General features: G+C 42.3%; 1 protein-coding gene across 1 annotated transcript in view; it reads left to right on the top strand.

Annotated features, from left to right (window-relative positions):
* CACNB4 (calcium voltage-gated channel auxiliary subunit beta 4) overlaps positions 1-19,667 on the top strand; it is a 96,124-nt gene that overhangs the window by 39,542 nt on the left and 36,915 nt on the right. The window contains exons 2-5 of the mRNA XM_044303505.1: positions 11,999-12,118; positions 16,106-16,228; positions 17,690-17,820; positions 18,967-19,043. Of these exons, the coding sequence (XP_044159440.1) occupies positions 11,999-12,118; positions 16,106-16,228; positions 17,690-17,820; positions 18,967-19,043 (451 nt within the window). The remainder of the gene's footprint in view (positions 1-11,998; positions 12,119-16,105; positions 16,229-17,689; positions 17,821-18,966; positions 19,044-19,667) is intronic.

Raw genomic sequence — 19,667 nt, 5'->3', positions numbered from 1 at the left:
AATATTTATACATCCTGTATGCACAGAATATGAGCACTGCACACAGAGGCAAAAAAATTATACTTAAATGGTTACTAACTTTACAACAAACGAATGTAGGAAACTTTGCAATATATCTTACCAGAAAAAATTCCTCCTTCTCCACTTTTTAAGTTCTTTCCCTATTCCCCCTTTCCCAAACTAACATTCACTCTGGATTCTCTGTTGAATCCATCCTGGGGGATCAAGACAGAACGTCAACTCAGTGAAGGACCAGATTCCAGCTGCCCATAGAAGTCTATGGAGCTGCAGTGAGAGAGAGAGGCACAGACACATAAATTGCTGTTAAAAAAACTGCCAGATACAAGTCTTATAATAGTCAGACATAGTGGTATTCCTCTTGTGCACACACATAACGGCTTGTCCTGAAAAGTCATCTGAAAGCGTAGTTAGGGCTCATGCACACAAACGTATTTTCTTTCCGTGTCCGTTCCGTTTTTTTCAGACCGTATGCGGAACCATTCATTTCAATGGGTCTTCAAAAAAAACTGAAGTTCCATTCCGTTTCTGTATGTCTGTTCTGCAAAAGAATAGAACATGTCCTATTATTGTGCACATTCCGGACAAGGATAGTACTGTTCTACTAGGGGCCAGCTCTACGGAATGCACACGGATGCCATCTGTATTTTTTGCGAATCCGTTTTTGCAGACCACAAAATACATACAGTCATGTGCATGAGCCCTTGTCTGTTTTAAAATTAGGACTGTCCATTAACATCTTTTGTAGACATATACTACACCTTCAGCATGATCTTTATTATATAGATAATTATTAGAGTTTTCCAAGATATCAGCCTATCCCATATAAGCTACCTCCAGCAGTCCTATAGAGTCCTATGCACGATCTGTTCATCCATTCACACAGGCGCACAAACCCTCTGTCACGCTCCCTCCCACATCGAATGTAGGAGGAAAAGGAGTGAGGGGAAAAGGCCTGTAAACTAGGGAAAGGAGCAGGGAAAGGAGCAAGTATGAACTGACCCCAAAGGTGGGTGAGTTCATACACAGGAACCTAAGGTCCTAACGCACCCTGTAGGACCCTGGTACTAATGTCAGCACAAGAGACAACCTGTTCCTCTAAACAGTAGGACGAACAGGAGTCTCCCTCAGGCCTAAACACAAATGGCAGGGAAAAAAACAACACAAGAAAACCCCAACAATAAGGGGAAGAAGACACTTAACTTCAAAAGTACAGGAACTCTGCCAAGATCCAAACACCAGCAATCCACAAGACTGAAGCTGTAAATCGCACAGCATGGAGGGAGAAGTAACAATGAATAGGGAAGGTTAAATGACCACATAAGCAACTCCTGAGGTAAGGGGTGTTGCCATTGCCAGAAACAACACAGACATAAATTGATCCACAAGGAAACAGATGAAACCACTGATCTCCTGGCACCTGTCACGGGAACGTCTGTGACACCCTCGATTTCATGGTCCAAGCATAATCTGATATCTTGCCACAAGGCCTTTAAGTGTTGTCTTGTTGTTTGGAGGCTTGGCCACACTACTGGGCAATGTGCCTAATATCACTCATGACATCATGTAATTATGTTAACAAAGACGCCAACACCGTGCAGTGCAACAATGTAATGTGAGTGATCTACTGGAAAACAAGGGGGTTGACAAACGTGATTGTTTAGGCTGTGGCTACACAATGGTACTATATGGAGTCTGACATCATGGACAGTTTTTGTTTGGATTAATAATTAATTGTATCTCTCTACTGTGGTCATTTTCGCACTTTTAGCCCTGTGGTTACATTATTGTAGCTACTTGTAATATTGTGGGGTTTTAGCTATCACTATTGCACTATTTAGTTCAGTGTTTCTAATTATTATCATATATCAGAATCCCACTCTGAGTTTAGTGTGGTATACATGCAATACATATACAATTAATTATTTATATATATTTTTATTTATTTGTATTATATTCACATTTGCACGATTAGTTTTTTTTCATTATCAAATTTCACGTAATATGCACTAGTCACTTTATGTACATACGTGGCGATGGTCACTGTTTACACCTTTATATTTTCATATTTTATTATTTTTCCCTCTATTGTCCATGTTTTATATTACATATTTATCCTATTATTTTTCAGGGGCTATTCTATGTCAGCATGTGCACAGCATTAGGGCTTGTGCGCAACCTGTATATGCGCTGCAGGGTCCCATCGCGCTGTGTTGCATTTGGCTTGTTCCTATGGCTACAGCGTTCTGCGCATTCTCACGTGACCTTGTTGGACGCAAGGCACGTCAGTTGGGGGCGGGCTGGAGCACCGTGACGATGGGTCTTACTGCATTATGGCAGGTATGCGCCCTAAAGAGTTCCAGATGCTGTGCATTTTTAGGCCTACAAATTACCCCATTTGTTTTACATCTACTCCCTCCTGACGAAGCCATTTTAGTGGCGAAGCGAGCGTCGAGGGTTTTTCTTATACACGGCATGGTAGACCTGACCATTGCCATTATGGGTATTTGAATATATTTATTATGCCTTTTTCTTCTTGCTCTATATTTGATCTTGCAGCTGAACTGTATATATTTATTTGGATCTGAATACTTTTGTAATTGCATGTAATTAAAAATTTCATTTAGCACAGCTACTGAGTTATTCAATAAAATCTATCTGTATTGCGCCACCTGCTGTTTGTTTTATTCCTTATTTCTTTGTCCTGCCAGTTTGATATAAATGTAGCAGAGCAAAGAATGGGGAGATCTCTGGATCCATGTGAGGTACAGGGCTGGTTCTAGCTTGGTTAGAAAGAGATTGCCATGTACTATATGATGTCTGATTTTCATTTTTCACATTAGTCATGGGATAACCCCCTTTAAGGATGGCTATCCATTTCGCCTAGCTCATATGTCATTCTAATGTTTTTTTGAATTGGCTATGTGGATTAGGCCTATTGATCCCTAATTTGCCTGTATTGTGTGAGTGTTGGACTCTATTTGGGGTGGTGGTCATTAAAACATTTTTTTGGTGACCATTGTCCATTTAGTCGCAGTATTGTACCTTTTAATTATTACACTCATACAAATAGGTACTTTAGAAACATATATATAATAGTTGCAGTTGCTGGAGCTGTATAATAACTGATGGTTTATCACTCCAATTAACACAGACATTTATGGGATATTTATTCAAAATACATATTGATATATATATATTGGTCTAGTTCAGTGATAGCTAACCTCCGGCACTCCAGCTGTGGTAAAACTACGACTCCCAGCATGCTCCATTCAATCCTATGGAGTTCTGAGAACAGCTAAGCAAGTGTACATCTTGGGAGTTGTACTTTTACCATAGCTGGAGTGCCAGAGGTTAACGATCATAGGTCTAGTTTGTTTACCCTGTATATGCTTTGATTCTGCAGCAACACCATGGGGGCTTTATTCCATCTGGCCTCTATTTGATGTGATGTCTTTGGCATTTATACGTGATATTTAAATAAACTATAGATTTTTATATATTGAGTGCTTTCCATTCTATGGGGGTTATTGGCACTTCTGACAGGTTCACACTGCGCAATGGCACCTGACACGCCTTATGAATATCTCATTACAGCATTGCATCTAATGGTTTTTAAAGGGATCACATTGCGACCTGTGGTCTTATGCCACGAGACAAGATAGTTGCAAAACACTGTTGGATCTCTGTTCACAGGTCACAGACATTTCCAGCATTGGCACCAATGCAAGTACAGTGCCACTGATTTGCATGTGACCTGTTTGTGATTTGGGTATTTTAGTATTTTAGTATTTAGTATTTTTATTTATTTATTATTTCACAGCTACAGTACATCAGAATAGGGTACTTGCAAACTGTTCTTGTTATGTGCAGTGTTATTTAATATGCTAATACCTTGTAATATACCAGTATACTGCTGTATGGATCAGTTAGGGTTAATGATCCTGACTAAGTCCCTGCAGGAATTTAGGTGGGGTCTTAGGACCGCCCCTCAGCTGAGTAATCTAGCTGCGGAAGTGACAGAGGCTACTTGTGCTCACTTCCCAGAAATCTAGGTCTGGTTTCCAGTGAATCATCACTTTTGAACAAGAAAGTCATTGCTATTCAAAGGTGCTTCAGAAATAGGCAGAGAAAGGAAAGAACTAAGAAGGTCCAGAGTCTTAATGGCCGAGCAGTGGAGTCAGTCAGTAAGGTATTTGCTGTTTAAAGGGAACCTGTCACGTTGAACCTGGTGTCTGAGCTGCAGGCAGCATGTTATAGAGCAGGAGGAGCTGAGCGGAGTGATAGATAGTTTTATGGGAAAAGATTCATTATAACTTGGATTTCATTCATTTAAACTCCTACTCATTCTGAGCTTTGAAGTCAAGGAGGCGGTCCTTTTACTGATAGGACCACCTCCTTGACTTCAAAGCTCACAATGAACAGGAATTTAAATAAATAAAATCTAACTTATAACAAACCTTTTCTCACAAAACTATACATCAATCTGCTCAGCTCCTCCTGCTCTATAACTCGCTGCCTGCAGATTGTTTTGCATTTTCATGGTGATCGGTTTCCTTTAAGGCTGATAGAAACTTTACTGCAGTGAGAAGTACATTACTAAATTACTTTACTACCCTTCACATGTAGACCCGATCCTGGCCAACCATGTCTTAACCCTGTACCCCTCAGCCTGGGAACTACAGACGCCATTGCAAGAGTAATATTGCCAGCCTTAGATTTTGCAGAGAGAGACTTTGGGATGACAGAGAGGAAAGGAGTACTACAACCCCCATCCTGGCCTATAATTATACATTGCTATCTGGGAAGATCTGCACTGTCAATTGTTTGGAGCTGTTTTTTGCTACCTTTGGAATCTACACTTTAGTAAAGAGAGAGATTTATTTTCTGCAACTGCCCTGATTACTGACTCCAGCATAATACGCCGGCCGCTGCGCCTGCATCTCCTACCTTGCACCCATAAACGTTAACACCAAGGAGACCCCAACTACCATTAGGCAGGAGCCCCCCTATCAAGATGTGTCCCGGGGAAGAAAGGGTGCACCTTCCTATCACTGCCCTGGCACTAGGGAGCATCAGTGTATGGATTGTCACTGTGAATAATCCTTGCAGCCAGAGCCACTACCACTCCCATCCTCTGCTCCGCTCCTCTTGGGCTTGTGGCAGAATTATACTGCAAATCTAAAATAATTGCGCCAGTCACACAATGTTTTGTGGTCTGAGATTTGCTGCTGCTGCCTAGGATCATGCATACTGTAACAGATGCCCAACCAGAGACTGGCAGACCCGCCCAGGGCACTGCGCTAGTGCCTATTACCCAAGCCCATTGTTTTCTGCAGTGGAAAGACCAATGTGTTTCTGGTTTTTGTGTCCCAGGAGAATGGGGCTTCACAGGAACCCCTATTTATTTGCATCAAGACCTACTCACAAAGCAAATCAAGTCAAATAAAGCCATGGACCTGCTGACGAGTCCCCTTTAATTCTGGGAAATGCAAGCCAGTTCTGGAAGTCCCGGGGAGACTTGAGATGACACACATACAGCAGCTTCACTGCAATCTTCTGCCTGTAACTATAGTGATTGAATAATGCAGCACAAGCACCCGCTAGAGTCTCTGAAATTACAGCAACACACAACCGCTCTATGGAAGTTCTTAAAACATCCAGCATTCTGCTGCTTTCTCACCACTGATACATCGAGGTCTTCTGTACGGAGCCACAATAGGGCTGCCACGGAAATGCACGGTGCCTGATGAAGCTCCATACGACTCCGATTTCATGTGGGGAGAAGCTAATTTGCAGCTTTCTCCATCCCATACCATGTTAAAGAGTTATGCTCCCATAGAATCAATATATATCTCTGACATACCGTACTGAATCCGCAGAAGGCTCTGCGTGCCGCCATAAGGGCTCATGCATTGTTGTGCATGTGGCCTGCGCTGACAGATGCAGACCCATTCAACTTGGGAGCATCTGTGATCTGTCAGCACAGCAAAAAAACTGAGCATGTAATAAAATACTAATAGGAGTTTATTATAAACCACCTAATATACCAGAGTCCACAGAAAATCTGCTACTAAACGAGATAGACGAGGCGGCAAATCATAATGAGGTGGTTATTATGGGGGACTTCAACTACAGAGATATAGACTGGGAAACTGAAACCTGTATATCTCATAAAGGAAACAGGTTCTTGGCAATAACCAAAGACAATTACCTTTCCCAACTGGTTCATGATTTGACTAGAGGGACGGCCATACTGGACTTAGTATTAACCAATAGGCCTGACAGAACAACAGACGTGCAGGTTGGGGGACACCTGGGAAATAGTGACCATAAAGTAATAACCTTCCAATTGTCATTCAAAAGAGTGTTTTTTCAGGTAGGAACAAAAATACCAAACTTCATAAAAGCAAAATTTAGCCAAATAAGAGAGGCTATAGGCCTAACTAACTGGGACAAAGTCCTCAAAAATAAAAATACAGCCACAAAATGGTAACAAGTGATAGTAGGATATATTGTGGAAAATATAGGGCAATAAAAAACAGTGGTGTGGATTAAAATCAATGGGTGAAGAACAGGATGGAAGGAAAGAAAATAAACATCAAAAGCATTGAAAATAAAATTATCGCCGATCAGCTGTTTGAAGAGGAGGCGGAGCTTCCTGTTTGTTACACTGCGCCACGTCTCAGAAGTGCAGTGTAATGACAAGTACTACTTCAGTACAATGGAGCTCCACAGGACCAGGAATGGAGCGCCACCTCAAACAGCTCATCGGCAGGGGACCGACAGATATTGATAGCCTATCCTGACGATAGGTCAATATACACTAACCTAAAGAATTAGGAACACCTGTTCTATTTCTCATTAATGCGATTATCTAGTCAACCAATCACATGGCAGTTGCTTCAATGCATGTAGGGTTGTGGTCCTGGTCAAGACAATCTCCTAAACTCCAAACTGAATGTCAGAATGAGAGAGAAAGGTGATTTAAGCAATTTTTAGCGTGGCATGGTTGTTGGTGCCAGACGGGCCGGTCTGAGTATTTCACAATCTGCTCAGTTACTGGGATTTTCACGCACAACCATTTGTAGGGTTTACAGAGAATGGTGTGAAAAGGGAAAAATATCCAGTATGCGGCAGTCCTGTGGGCGAAAATGCCTTGTGGATGCTAGAGGTCAGAGGAGAATGGGCCGACTGATTCAAGCTGATAGAAGAGCAACGTTGACTGAAATAACCACTCGTTACAACCGAGGTATGCAGCAAAGCATTTGTGAAGCCACAACACGCACAACCTTGAGGCGGATGGGCTACAACAGCAGAAGACCCCACCGGGTACCACTCATCTCCACTACAAATAGGATTATTTGCATGAGCTCACCAAAATTGGACTGTTGAAGACTGGAAAAATGTTGCCTGGTCTGATGAGTCTCGATTTCTGTTGAGACATTCAAATGGTAGAGTCCGAATTTAGCGTAAACAGAGTGAGAACATGTATCCATCATGCCTTGTTACCACTGTGCAGGCTGGTGGTGGTGGTGTAATGGTGTGGGGGATGTTTTCTCGGCACACTTTAGGCCCCTTAGTGCCAATTGGCCATCGTTTAAATGCCACGGGCTACCTGAGCATTGTTTCTGACCATGTCCATCCCTTCATGACCACCATGTACCCATCCTCTGATGGCTACTTCCAGCAGGATAATGCACCATGTCACAAAGCTCGAATCATTTCAAATTGGTTTCTTGAACATGACAATGAGTTCACTGTACTAAAAGGGCCCCCACAGTCACCAGATCTCAACCCAATAGAGCATCTTTGGGATGTGGTGGAACGGGAGCTTCGTGCCCTGGATGTGCATCCCTCAAATCTCCATCAACTGCAAGATGCTATCCTATCAATATGGGCCAACATTTCTAAAGAATGCTATCAGCACCTTGTTGAATCAATGTCATGTAGAATTAAGGCAGTTCTAAAGGCAAAAGGGGGTCCATTATTAGTATGGTGTTCCTAATAATTCTTTAGGTGAGTGTGTGTGTATATATATATAAATGTATATTACTTAAAATCACTCAAAATTGGTGTAGCGCTAAAAATTGCCACCTAAGTGGCGAATGGATGCACAGATGAATACACTTCAGTGTAAGTCTGCACAATAAGATATTACTCGCTTCACGGGGGGGGGGGGGGTTTACTCGGATAAGCATAATACACCAGTAAATCAATACCCCCCCAGCCAGGTTCGCCTCTAGATGGTGAAAGATGAAGGCAGCCACAGTCAGGAAGCTTCTGTTCAAATTTCTTTTATTAGTGTAAAAAAGCTGGCTCAGCGCATTTCGGGACGATGTCCCTTCATCAGGAGTAGTATTACTTGTCATGTGAATGGTGGGGCTATTTATGGCCTGGTTGTTGGTCTAATTGGCTGAAAAATGCGCCAAAAAGAAAAGGGGGTGGTTAAAAAGAGCGCCAAAGGTAAGGGGGCGTGTTTGCAAACTGAGTGCCGTCATCTGTGGTGACGTCAGGGCTCAGGGTGGGCGGTCGCGATGTGGGTTTGTATTGGAGCGTCCGGTGCGCATTTTGGGCCTACTGTGCATGACCGGAAGTAGCGCTGGCGGACGCTGCGTTCCAGGTTGGAACGCAAAAAACTGAATTGGCGCCGTAGCCGTCCGGATAGGGCGGAGAGGTGCTTGATCTGTTTGTGAATGACTATGTCAGCTGGTGGGGTCTTGTAGGATCTGGTGTTGGCTCGTACGGGAAAGTGGTGTTTTTGTTTGGATATTTGTTGGGGGATTGTGCATGGATGCTGTGTGTGTTGTCATTGGTCAAGGGTGTGGTGATGTCATCTGTGGGGGTGGAGTTATGTGCGGTGGAGGTATGGATGAATGATAGATGGTGGGGAAGATTAAAAGAGCAAAAGGAGCAAAAGGGTCAGATAGGTTGGTTGTTTATTCTTTATTGAAGGGGAATCAATATTCTATATTCAACCAAATAATATGGGGAGTTTACTGTGTTTTCGGGGGAAAATTATCAGATGTGACAGGGGGTGGTGTCGAGAGAGGATGGGTTTGTGTAAGGTTGTACATATGATGTTGTACAGAAAATGACAATGTAAGGTTGTAAATCATTAAATACCTAAAGGGGGAGTTGTGTGTGTATATGTATATAAAAATGTGTAATAAAAAGGAGTATTAAAATTGTGTATTAGAGGTGTGTATTAAGAATGTAAAAAATATATATAAAAAAATATTTTTGTATTGATTGTGACTGAGTGTAGAGGGATCCCTAGTGGTGTGTGGGTGCACATGTGTTGTTGAGTGTTGTGATTGGAGGTGGGTCTGTGTGTGAGGTGGCTAAAAGATGGGTGGCGGAGGGGTAGGGGTGGAGAGGAGGGGGATGGGAGGGGGGAGGGACTGACGTGTTGTTGATTGTTGGTTGGGGGCCGGTGGTGAAGGTCCAATGTTATGTCAATAGACCAAGGTGACGATTAATAATTGGTATGTTCGAGCATTTCGTTGAGGCCGAAGGGGGTGAGGGTGTTAAGGCGATAAATCCAGAACATCTCTTTTTGACAGAGATGCTGGGACGACGATGTTACTTGTTCAAGGGGGGTTACTCTAATGCCGGTGGGGTTGCCTTCATGTTCTAGAGAGAAGTGTAATAGTTGGTGCAGGGGCATTGGAGCAGATATATTATGTTTCTGCTGCCGCAGTTCATGGATTGTTTTGGGGTGAAGTGTTCCTATGGGTTGTGGAAGAGCAATTTTTTCATCTGTTTATGTATATATCATGTGGCAGCATTTGCACTTCCGGACACCACATGTAAACAAACCCCTTGGTTCTGTCTGTATGTTGTGATTTGTTGACATGATGGGGTTTTGGATCTTTGGACAGGATGGGGCTAACAGATTTTTTAGGGTTCTGGTCCTGCGGAAAGTCAGTTTTGGTTGTGTGGGTATTGTTTTCCCTAAAAATAGGAAAAAATAGGAAAAAGACACTTAACTCCAAAGTACACGGAAGAGCAGGAACTGAGTGGAGAACCAAACACCAGCACTTCCACAACCAGAAAGGAGCTATCAACCGCATAGCATGATGGGTGAGACCAGACTAAATAGGAGTTGGAATGACCACTTAAGCTACACCTGAGACGAGAGGTGTGGTCATAACCAGCAACAACACAGAAACAAGTGAAACCAAAGAGGCTGTCAGATCACATCACAAGCAGCCAGTCTCTTAGATCTTCTGACCTCTGTCACAGGAGAGACCGTGACAGGTACATACTCAGATTGGGTCACTGTTACTAGTTAAGTACCTCAAGGGTCAGTTCTATTCTTTTTGCGGTGCAGAGACACGGACCGAAATGACAAGGAAGTGCTCCATAGTGCTTTTGTGGCCTTCTGCTTCATACTGCTCCGTATCTTCCCTATTGTGGACCCGCTGTTTGCAGGTTGCAATACGGGCACGGCCGGCACACGTTTATGTGCATGAGCCATAAGGTTGGGGCTAAACCTAGAGTTTTTGTAGCACTTTTCATTGATCCTCATAGATTGTAAACTGTTGCGAGCAGGAACCTCATTCCTTTTGTTGTAATTATTGAAATGTCTGTTGCTATGTCATTTATGACTGTTTGAACTCCTGAACTGTAAAGCGCTGTGGAATATGTTGGCTGCAGTCCAAAGCAGTAAACTGACCTGTATGCAATCTTGTGCACTGCAGGCAGTTGTGCAATGAAAATCAATGAAAAGTGTTACAAAAAGTCTACTTGTAGCCCTAGCCTCAGGCGGCGGATGCACATAGACTTTATTCCAACTATTTAGCTATAGCTGCTGTCCAAGGGAAGACATTAAATTGCATGTCACTTAATAGTTAAAGTGCATCTGCCGGCAGATTTGTACCTATGACACTGGCTGACCTGTTACATGTGCTCTTGGCAGCCAAAGGCATCTGTGTTGGTCCCATGTTTATATGTGCTCGAATTGCTGAGAAAAGTGAAGTTTTAATATATGCAAATAATCCTCTAGGAGAAACGGGGGCGTTGCCAGTACACTTAGAGGCTCTGCTCTCTCTGCAACTGCCGCGCCCTCTTCACTTTAATTCAATTGAAGTACAGATGACACGGCAGTTGCACAGAGAGCAGAGCCTCTAGGTGTAACAGCAACGCCCCTGTTGCTCTTAGAGACTAATTTGCATATATTAAAGCTTCATTTTTCTCAGCCATGTGGACACATATGAACATGGGACCAACACAGATGCTTTCAGCTGCTAAGCGCACATGTAACAGGTCGGCCAGTTTCATAGGTACAAAACTTCTGACAGATGCCCTTTAAAACCAATCTTGTAGCACTACAAAAAGCATGGGTGTAGTCTTAGGCATTGGGCGTGTATTCAGTGCAAGAAATATGTCTGAGGTATTGCCCATCCTGAATGCTGCTCCTATGACATGGATCCATGGCATTATGATGATTTATAATGCTGTGTGTCTCTGCCCAATCATAACACTAATGATTTGTACTGACGGCATTATGTGAGAGCAAGTCATAGGAGTTGAGATCAGGCAGGAACACACAGCATTATAAATCATCATAATGTTGTGGATCCAGGGGTGCATCACCAATGAGGCCAGGTGAGGCGATCGCCTCAGGCAGCACCAGGTAGGGGCCGAAGGGCTGTGGGCTGAAGGGAAGAAGTTAGGTTAAGAAATTGGCATTGGGGAGGGGGCGCTGTTTTAGTTTTCACCTCAGGCAGCAGAAATGCTAGGTGCGTCCCTGAGTGGATCCATGTCATAGGAGGCCTCTGACACCTGACAATAATGGATCTTCGAAGGGATGTTAAGAACATTTTGGGTAATTGAGGGGGGACTTGATTGGAAAACTCCATAGGAGACAGCAGCTAATCCAGGTGTTTTTTGTTTTTGTTTTTTTTGCTGCAATATACCCCATATATTCCTCTGTGCATTGCATGTGACCTAATTCCTGTTCTCTGTCTCCTAGGGATCAGCAGATTCTTACACTAGCAGACCATCCGATTCTGATGCCTCTCTGGAAGAAGACAGAGAAGCAATACGCCAAGAGAGAGAACAGCAAGCTGCAGTACAACTTGAGAGAGCCAAAGTAAGACATAGCAGGAGGTGAAAAGTGATAGAAAAGATACTGCAGCCGCCATCCATTATGTCAAATACATAGCTACAAATAATAACGTCATGTGGACAGTAATTATGCCATAGCCATCATATAAACCAAGTCATTTAATAATTGTTGAGAAAAACGGACCCTATAATATAAACAGTCTACATTTCCCAGTACTGACTGACACCAACACAATCCCGCTTCTTGATCCAGGAAGGAGTTCACACTAGTCATCCTAAGCGGTCCTCCCTTCAGTCCCCAGTACCTGCAATGGGGGCATCCTCGAATGTAATAATTATAAAATGTTATTAATATAAACTACATTATATAATAATACCTGCCTCTTATTAGAGAGGGGAGTCTCATCTATTTGCAATAGGGGCAGCAACTACACTAGACAGTTTCTGCTGGGGGTGCGCTCCAGAGAGACTTGCTGCATCCATCCCTCCTAATACCACCGATGGTTGCTGGGGGTCCCAGCAGTGGGAAGACCATTTTTATTTATTGATTTTACTCGCTTATATAGCGCTGACATATTCAAAAGCACTTTACTTTTATTATCTCTCGCTGCCCTAAGGTATGTCTTTGTGGGAGCAAACCCATGCAAACAAGGGAGGACATACAAACTCCATGCAGATGCTGTCGTTGGTTAGATTGGGAGTGCTATCCACTAAGCCACCGTGCTGCCCCATGTAATCAGCTTAATGTCCAGGTGCCCTTTTAACAAAAAGGGATTGTGCAAAGTGGACAATCCTTTTAAGAGTGATCCAGTCTTGAAGGTACATGAATGGAACGTCACTGTATTGATTACCTAGTAAATGTTTTTGTTTTAATTATTCTATCTCTGCCGCTTTTGTCACTTTTTATAGTTCTGTTTCAGTGCCAAGGACATATGTAATACATTAGGACCTGGCAGTAGCTTAGATAATTGGTACCATATTAAAAGTCTAGGATCTTAACTTTCAATATCTTACAATATAAATATTCTAGGTGCCCTATTTGGGGTGTAGCACTTGTTTGAAGTTGGAAGCTGCATCTAAGGTTGTACCTCCTGGTTCTGTGTGTGTATAAGTAAGGGGGAAGTTGCAACTAACATCAGAAAAAAAGAATACAGACTGCTACTGACATCTTTCCCCCTGTACAGCCTCCATTGACTCCGATGAGGTATACAGGAAAATGTATTCATGTCATCACCCCTTTTATCAATTCAAAGTCTGTCACTGACATCTCTCCCCCGTACATCTTCCATTGACCCCCGACGGAGCATACAGGAATATTTATTTGTTATCACCCCTCTTACTAGTCAAATCCTGTTCTTGTCATCTGTCTCCCTGTATACCCACCAGTGGCCCCTAAAGGGAGATACAGGAACTTTTTTCATGTTATCGCCCGTCTTAGGCCAAGTTGACACTTCAGTTATTTGATCAGTTATTGTGAGCCAAAACCAGGAGTGAAGCGTACACAGAGATCAAGTGTAATTTAAAGAATTCCACCTATTGTGTTTTTGACCCACACCTGTTTTTGTCTCACAGTAACTGATCGAAATAACTGATCAAGTAACTGAAGTGTGAACTCAGCCTTACCAATTAAAGCCTGTTACTGGCATCTCCTCTCCTGTGCAGCCTCTATTGACCCCCGATGGTGTATACAGGAATATTTCTTTGTTATCACCACTCTTACTAGTCTGTTACTGTCAAATGTCTCCCTGTATATCCACCAGTGGCCCCTGAGGGAAATACAGGAACTTTTCTTCATGTTATTGCCCCTCTTACCAATCAAAGCATGTTACTGACATCTCTCCCCCTGTACATCCTCCATTGACCCAACGTTTGACAGCAATGTTTCTTCATGTTATCGCTCCACTTACCAATCAAAGCCTGCTAGTGGCATCTCTCCCCCTGTACAGCCTCTATTGTCCCTCATTTGGAATACAGGAACTTTTCTTCATGTTATCACACCACTTCCTTATCACAGTCTGTTACTGACAGTTCTCTAGTGTTCATGCATTTCTTACAAAACTTGCATGAAGGTGTCCCTGACTATAATTTTCTGGATAGCATTTTTACAAGGTGCCAGGTCTCTATTTGCACAAAAAAATATGGGTATGGGGTTACAATGTGTTTCTCTTTTAATTAAGTGTTCTTGCATGGCAAGACCACTTACTGTTATCTCACATATATATTTTTATTATTATAGCCAAATTTACCACCCTAACTCCTCCCACAGTTTTTACACTACATAGACAGTAATATACTGAAACGTGCGGATTGTTCCCAATTGGTGTGCTATTACTTTGTGGAACGTTTCGCCAAATGGTTCACAAAATATTGGCGTTTTTGTGGCGAAATTGGTCCCATAGAAATGAATGGCGGAATGTTCAAAACTAGAGTGAGAGCTGACAAAAGCTAGAGTGTGAGCTGAAAAATCAGGACTTGATTTCTAAACTGCCACCACTCCCTCATTTACAAGCCCACCCACACAAATCTTATATCAAAACGTTCAGCTATCCCTGCTGCCACTAACAATGTCCACGGCTAAGCCATAGTGCTGATAGTTTTCACAATATGACCATTTGTTTGCAACTCATGCCGCCCATTGACATTCATTGAAACTCCACTCTAGCCACCTCAAATTTGAAGGGCAATTTCTAAACTGTAAATGTGCCTTCATTTGTAATATTTCAGAGACATACTATGCATCAAAATGTAGGTCTAGGTCTTGTGATTCTCACAATATAAAGCTCTTTGCTGTAGGATTTATAATTAAAATTTAATTTAAACTACAACCGTTTGAAGATGGCAACCGCCAGTGAAGTGAGCAAGTTGGAGCAGTTTGTTTTTAACCGCTCTTCTCTGCCCTTGCTGTAGAGTGAGTTGCCATAGGAACCCAGGTGTGTGATCAGCCAGCAGAGTGACGAAAGCTAGAGTGTGAGCTGAAAAATCAGGACATGATTTCTAAACTGCCACCACTCCCTCATTTTCAAGCCCACCTACACAAATTGGCTGCTAGTGTTTTCATAAATGTATGTTTTAATGTAACTGTAAAGCACTTTGGTCAACAACATTGCAATTAAATGTACTATATAAATAAATAAAAGTTGAAATTCATTTCTCAGTCTATCAAGCTTGCCATGTGCACTTTTTAAATTTGATCAATCAATTGGTTAGTGTAATGTTTACTATCTTTACTCACTCCAAACACTCTACACAGTTACTCTGCCCACTCCATAAAGTTACTCTGCCCACTCCAACCTTTCCACAGTTACTCCACCTACTCAAACCACACAACAGTTACTCAAGCCACTCCACCCAGTTACTCCGCCCACTCCAGTTGTAGACTACTGGTGGAGGCAAGAACACTTCACACACTGTTTAAGCATATTATCACCTATGAAACCCTTTAACAGTTTATATATAGAATTAATGTACTTAGAAAGTTGAGTAACTTTGTAAATATGTTGCATTGCATATCATGTGTGGATCCTGAACCTGTATTATACTGCAGAGCTGCATTCACAGTTCAGAGGTTTCTATTGGAACCAGTCAACAGCTTCTTCCATGCAGTGCTCTGCTCTATTGCATGCTCGAGGAACTGTTACTAAGATTACTGATTTCTTCATGTAAAGTTTACTTTGAAGAATGCAAATCACCAGATGTTGACTCCTGCTACACTGCCCATAATGAGGATGACCTTGATTCAGTTTCCATTGCCCATTAGGAAATCAAAGTTGGGGGAACCCCTTCTCCTTTGGGCTCCTAGCAAAAGCATGGTTTACCTGTATGGTATGTACAGCCTTCTGTCACAGAGCACAAAAGAACCAGTTCAGTGCCAAACTCAGCTCTGCTACATCTGCAATTCCATGAAAGCGGGTTTGATTCTAGTAACCTGGCAGCATATGCCGTCAATACTGACTGTTTTTAATAGGATTGTAAGATTTATATGCATATTCATGATGGGTCTTTGTGTCTTTAGACCAAGCCAGTGGCATTTGCTGTGAGGACGAATGTGAGTTACTGCGGGGCTCTGGATGAAGATGTCCCTGTACCGGGCACTGCTATTTCTTTCGATGCCAAGGATTTTTTACACATTAAAGAGGTAAATCTGGGATGGATTTCTCTTACCACCTGTCACCAACTAATATAACATCAGCGGTCAGACCGCAGCTTGTTAAGGCTAAAAGGAAAACTGACCAGCTGCCAGATCTCCGGAGGAAGGATTTGATTAACCTCTTCAGCACAAAAGCCTTTGCCAACAATATATTATTACTTCCTCCTGATCTACTGCAGAGCCTTAAAACTGCGAATGAAATATTTCTGGAAATACATACCAATACCTGAACTCCTTCACAAATGCCTCAGTTACATAATGCCAGATATATAGATAAAATTGTATTAATTCCCCAACCAATGAAATTCCAATATTCTAGTAAAGATACTCTGGAATCTCATAAAATCAATTTTGTGACTGTAAGTAGGTCAGACCTAAAATACAGAATCTTTTTGACCCTGAATAGTATTGCAGCCCCCAACTCTAGGTTGGGCGCTGGTCCAACCAATCTGCATAGTTCTATACACTACACACAGACTCTTATGCAGAGTTGTTTATGGGCTTGCTGGTTTTGGTCACTTGCCTATTATATAGGTCTTCGCTATTCCCAGGATGCACAGATTAGGTAGCTTCGTTCTACCTCCCAGCTTCATTCTCAATTCCTCTGTAATGTTTAGCTGCTCTGTGGGCCTGAGGTGTTGAACTCTAATACCTAATTACTAATCACCTCCACTGCTAGCTAGCTACCAGCTAGAATATTGCTGGCTTTGTTTCCAGTTGCAGCTTCCCAGCTCACTCTTCATTCTCCTGCCTGCTACTCGCATAAAGTCTGCAGAGATTTGTTATTTATCATCTCTCTGCCATGTTCTCTCAGTCCTCTCAATACAACTTAAGAACCTGAATAAATTAAGTGAGTCAAGTCACATATTTAAAAGGTCTCTGTCCATCCTATATGTCGCTCCCAGAGTGGTGATAGGTTGACGCAGGTTGTCTGAAGCATTTCCTAGTATTTAACAGCTACTCTATATGTTCAGACACACAGGGCGTTTTACCTTCTCCAAGTGCCGTACCTTACCTTGCAGTACCCCAGCTGGTGTTTCTCAACAGCATGAGACCCACACAGCACATTAGGTAACATGGCATATCATTACTGAAAGTTACACAGCACAGATAACTGCAGGGAGATGTTGGCATGTAGATAGCAAGAACTTAAAGGTATAGCAATTGTCCCGTAACAGTCCAACAGGTTGACTAAATGGAGTGGCCAGCGCAACAGGGCCAAACAGTAACCCTCTACAGGAGTGCTTTATACAACCCTCCTACATGCCACCATATGATATGGTGACTGTACGGCTCAAGATTACAGAAAAATTTAGGCATACAGAAGTACAACAACAACTCTGCTGGCAGAGAAAAAAATACTAGCATGAGATGGATTTTTGCAAAAAATGTAAGAGTTTTTGGCAATGTTCATTTATATATTGTAAGATGAATGTTTGTGGACTGCAGAAATATAACAATGACTGGTGGATTGGGAGGTTAGTCAAAGAAGGTTGCGAGATCGGCTTCATTCCAAGTCCGCTGAGATTGGAGAATATCAGGATACAGCAAGAACAGAAGAGAGGACGATTTCATACAAGGTAAGTCCAGGCTTTCATAAATTGTGATTATCCAGAAGAAGCCAAAATAGGACCTTAATTGGTCAAACTGCTGCCTTCCAGCACTCTTTAGCGCCTTAGATGCTGGCCTATAAACAGCACTGTTAAAGTACGGTCACACGTGCAGGTTCTTTGATGCTGATACGCCAGTATACCATTAGACTTGAAAAAGGAGTCCTTTGGACTCCGAAACACGTTGTCTGCCGGTAGAAGTTTCAATAAATTATCCCTTACATTTGGTTTTTGTGTCGTTCTACAGGTGGATTTTAAGTACCTTTACCCACCAACGTACCTTATGGCATATGTTGAGCTAGTATACCTTTTTGTTTACTGTGTGGTACATGTTGTTTTACATTGGGAACCAATGGGCGATCTATACAGTGACATATGACGCAGCGTTTCAGAACATGCCAGAGAATGCTCCTGATTTATACCTTTGATGAAAGGAAAAAAAATGCAATATGAATAGTGCCTAAGTTGTATGTAAAAAATGTACATATCATCCAACAAAAAAAACAAGACTATCCTGAGTATGAAGGGGCCACAGCGCTAGTGTAGTGCTAGTCTCCTCCGTAGGGGTATGTCCACAAGGGATGGATTTGCTATTGCGATTTCCCTGCAATCTAGTATATAGAAACCAGAAGTCTGGGGGGTTTTTCTCATAAAGGTGTCCATTTTGCAGGCCGCAGATCCAAAAAACATGGATACCGGCCATGTGCACACTGCATCGAGGTGCAGACCCATTGACTTCAATGGGTCTGCAATCAGCAAGATGTGGCAAAGAATAGGACGTCTTTTACTTTTGAGGTGTGGCTGGAAGGGCTTCAGTGTGCCTCCAGGTTTATGCGGCCGTGCTGCAAAAGATAAGACACGTGCTACTTTGCAGATAGCGGACCTATTAAAGTCAATGGGTCTGCACCACGATGCAGCATGCACGCGGTTGTGGGAATGGACCCTTAGACTTGACTGGAGAAGAAAACGTCATGTAACATGAAATTAGCATAAAATAAGTAAAGCAAAATATTTCTCTACTGTAATTGTTCATCACTTTCCATAGATGTTGACTGTAGTAAATTATTAGTCTACAGCGCAGAGTTCTCTGATTCATTGTGCAATTTATTTCTGCAGTAAACCAAGTGGCACTTCTTCCTCAAGCCTTGGAGAAATGGTAACGGGAACGTTTCGTGCAACCCCACCATCTGCTGGTGAGGATCCATTTGCTTTTCTCTCTGGCAGACACTAGGTGATATAAGGTTTTGTTTGAAGGTGTCCTACATGGCATAATACAATGGTGGCGAACCTATGGCACGGGTGGCACTCAGAGCCCTCTCTGTGGGCACCCTGGAAATAGTCTATGCTGGACCAATATGCGTTAGACTATTCCTGCCATTCACTATGAACGGCACAGGCATTGAAAGTAGGCAGGCTATTATAGCTAAATGATAAAGTACATGGAAGATATAGTGTATTGGACTGTAGTATTCAGGGTAAATTGCCGTGTTGGCACTTTGCGATAAATATGTGGGTTTTGGGTTGCAGTTTGGACACTCGGTCTGTAAAAGGTTCGCCATCACTGCCCTAGTATATTTCTGAAATGATCTGCCATCCGATATCAATCAATGTAAACGCTTTAGGGCTATTTGTCATATTATTGGTGTCTTATTAATGGACTGATGTACAAGTTCAAGTTAATTTATTATATAGCTGACACTTTTACTAGCAATTTCTTTGCCTCTTCTGTGTTCTTATATCAAGTAAATTTAAGTGATAATTTATTATTTTATTGTAGAATTTATTTATTTTTTATGTTCTAGTTATTCATTTTTTAT

This window comes from Bufo gargarizans, chromosome 8, assembly GCF_014858855.1.
Source record: "Bufo gargarizans isolate SCDJY-AF-19 chromosome 8, ASM1485885v1, whole genome shotgun sequence".
NCBI lineage: Eukaryota > Metazoa > Chordata > Amphibia > Anura > Bufonidae > Bufo > Bufo gargarizans.
Note: the sequence above shows the minus strand (reverse complement) of the source record. Positions and strands in the feature narration are given on the sequence as shown.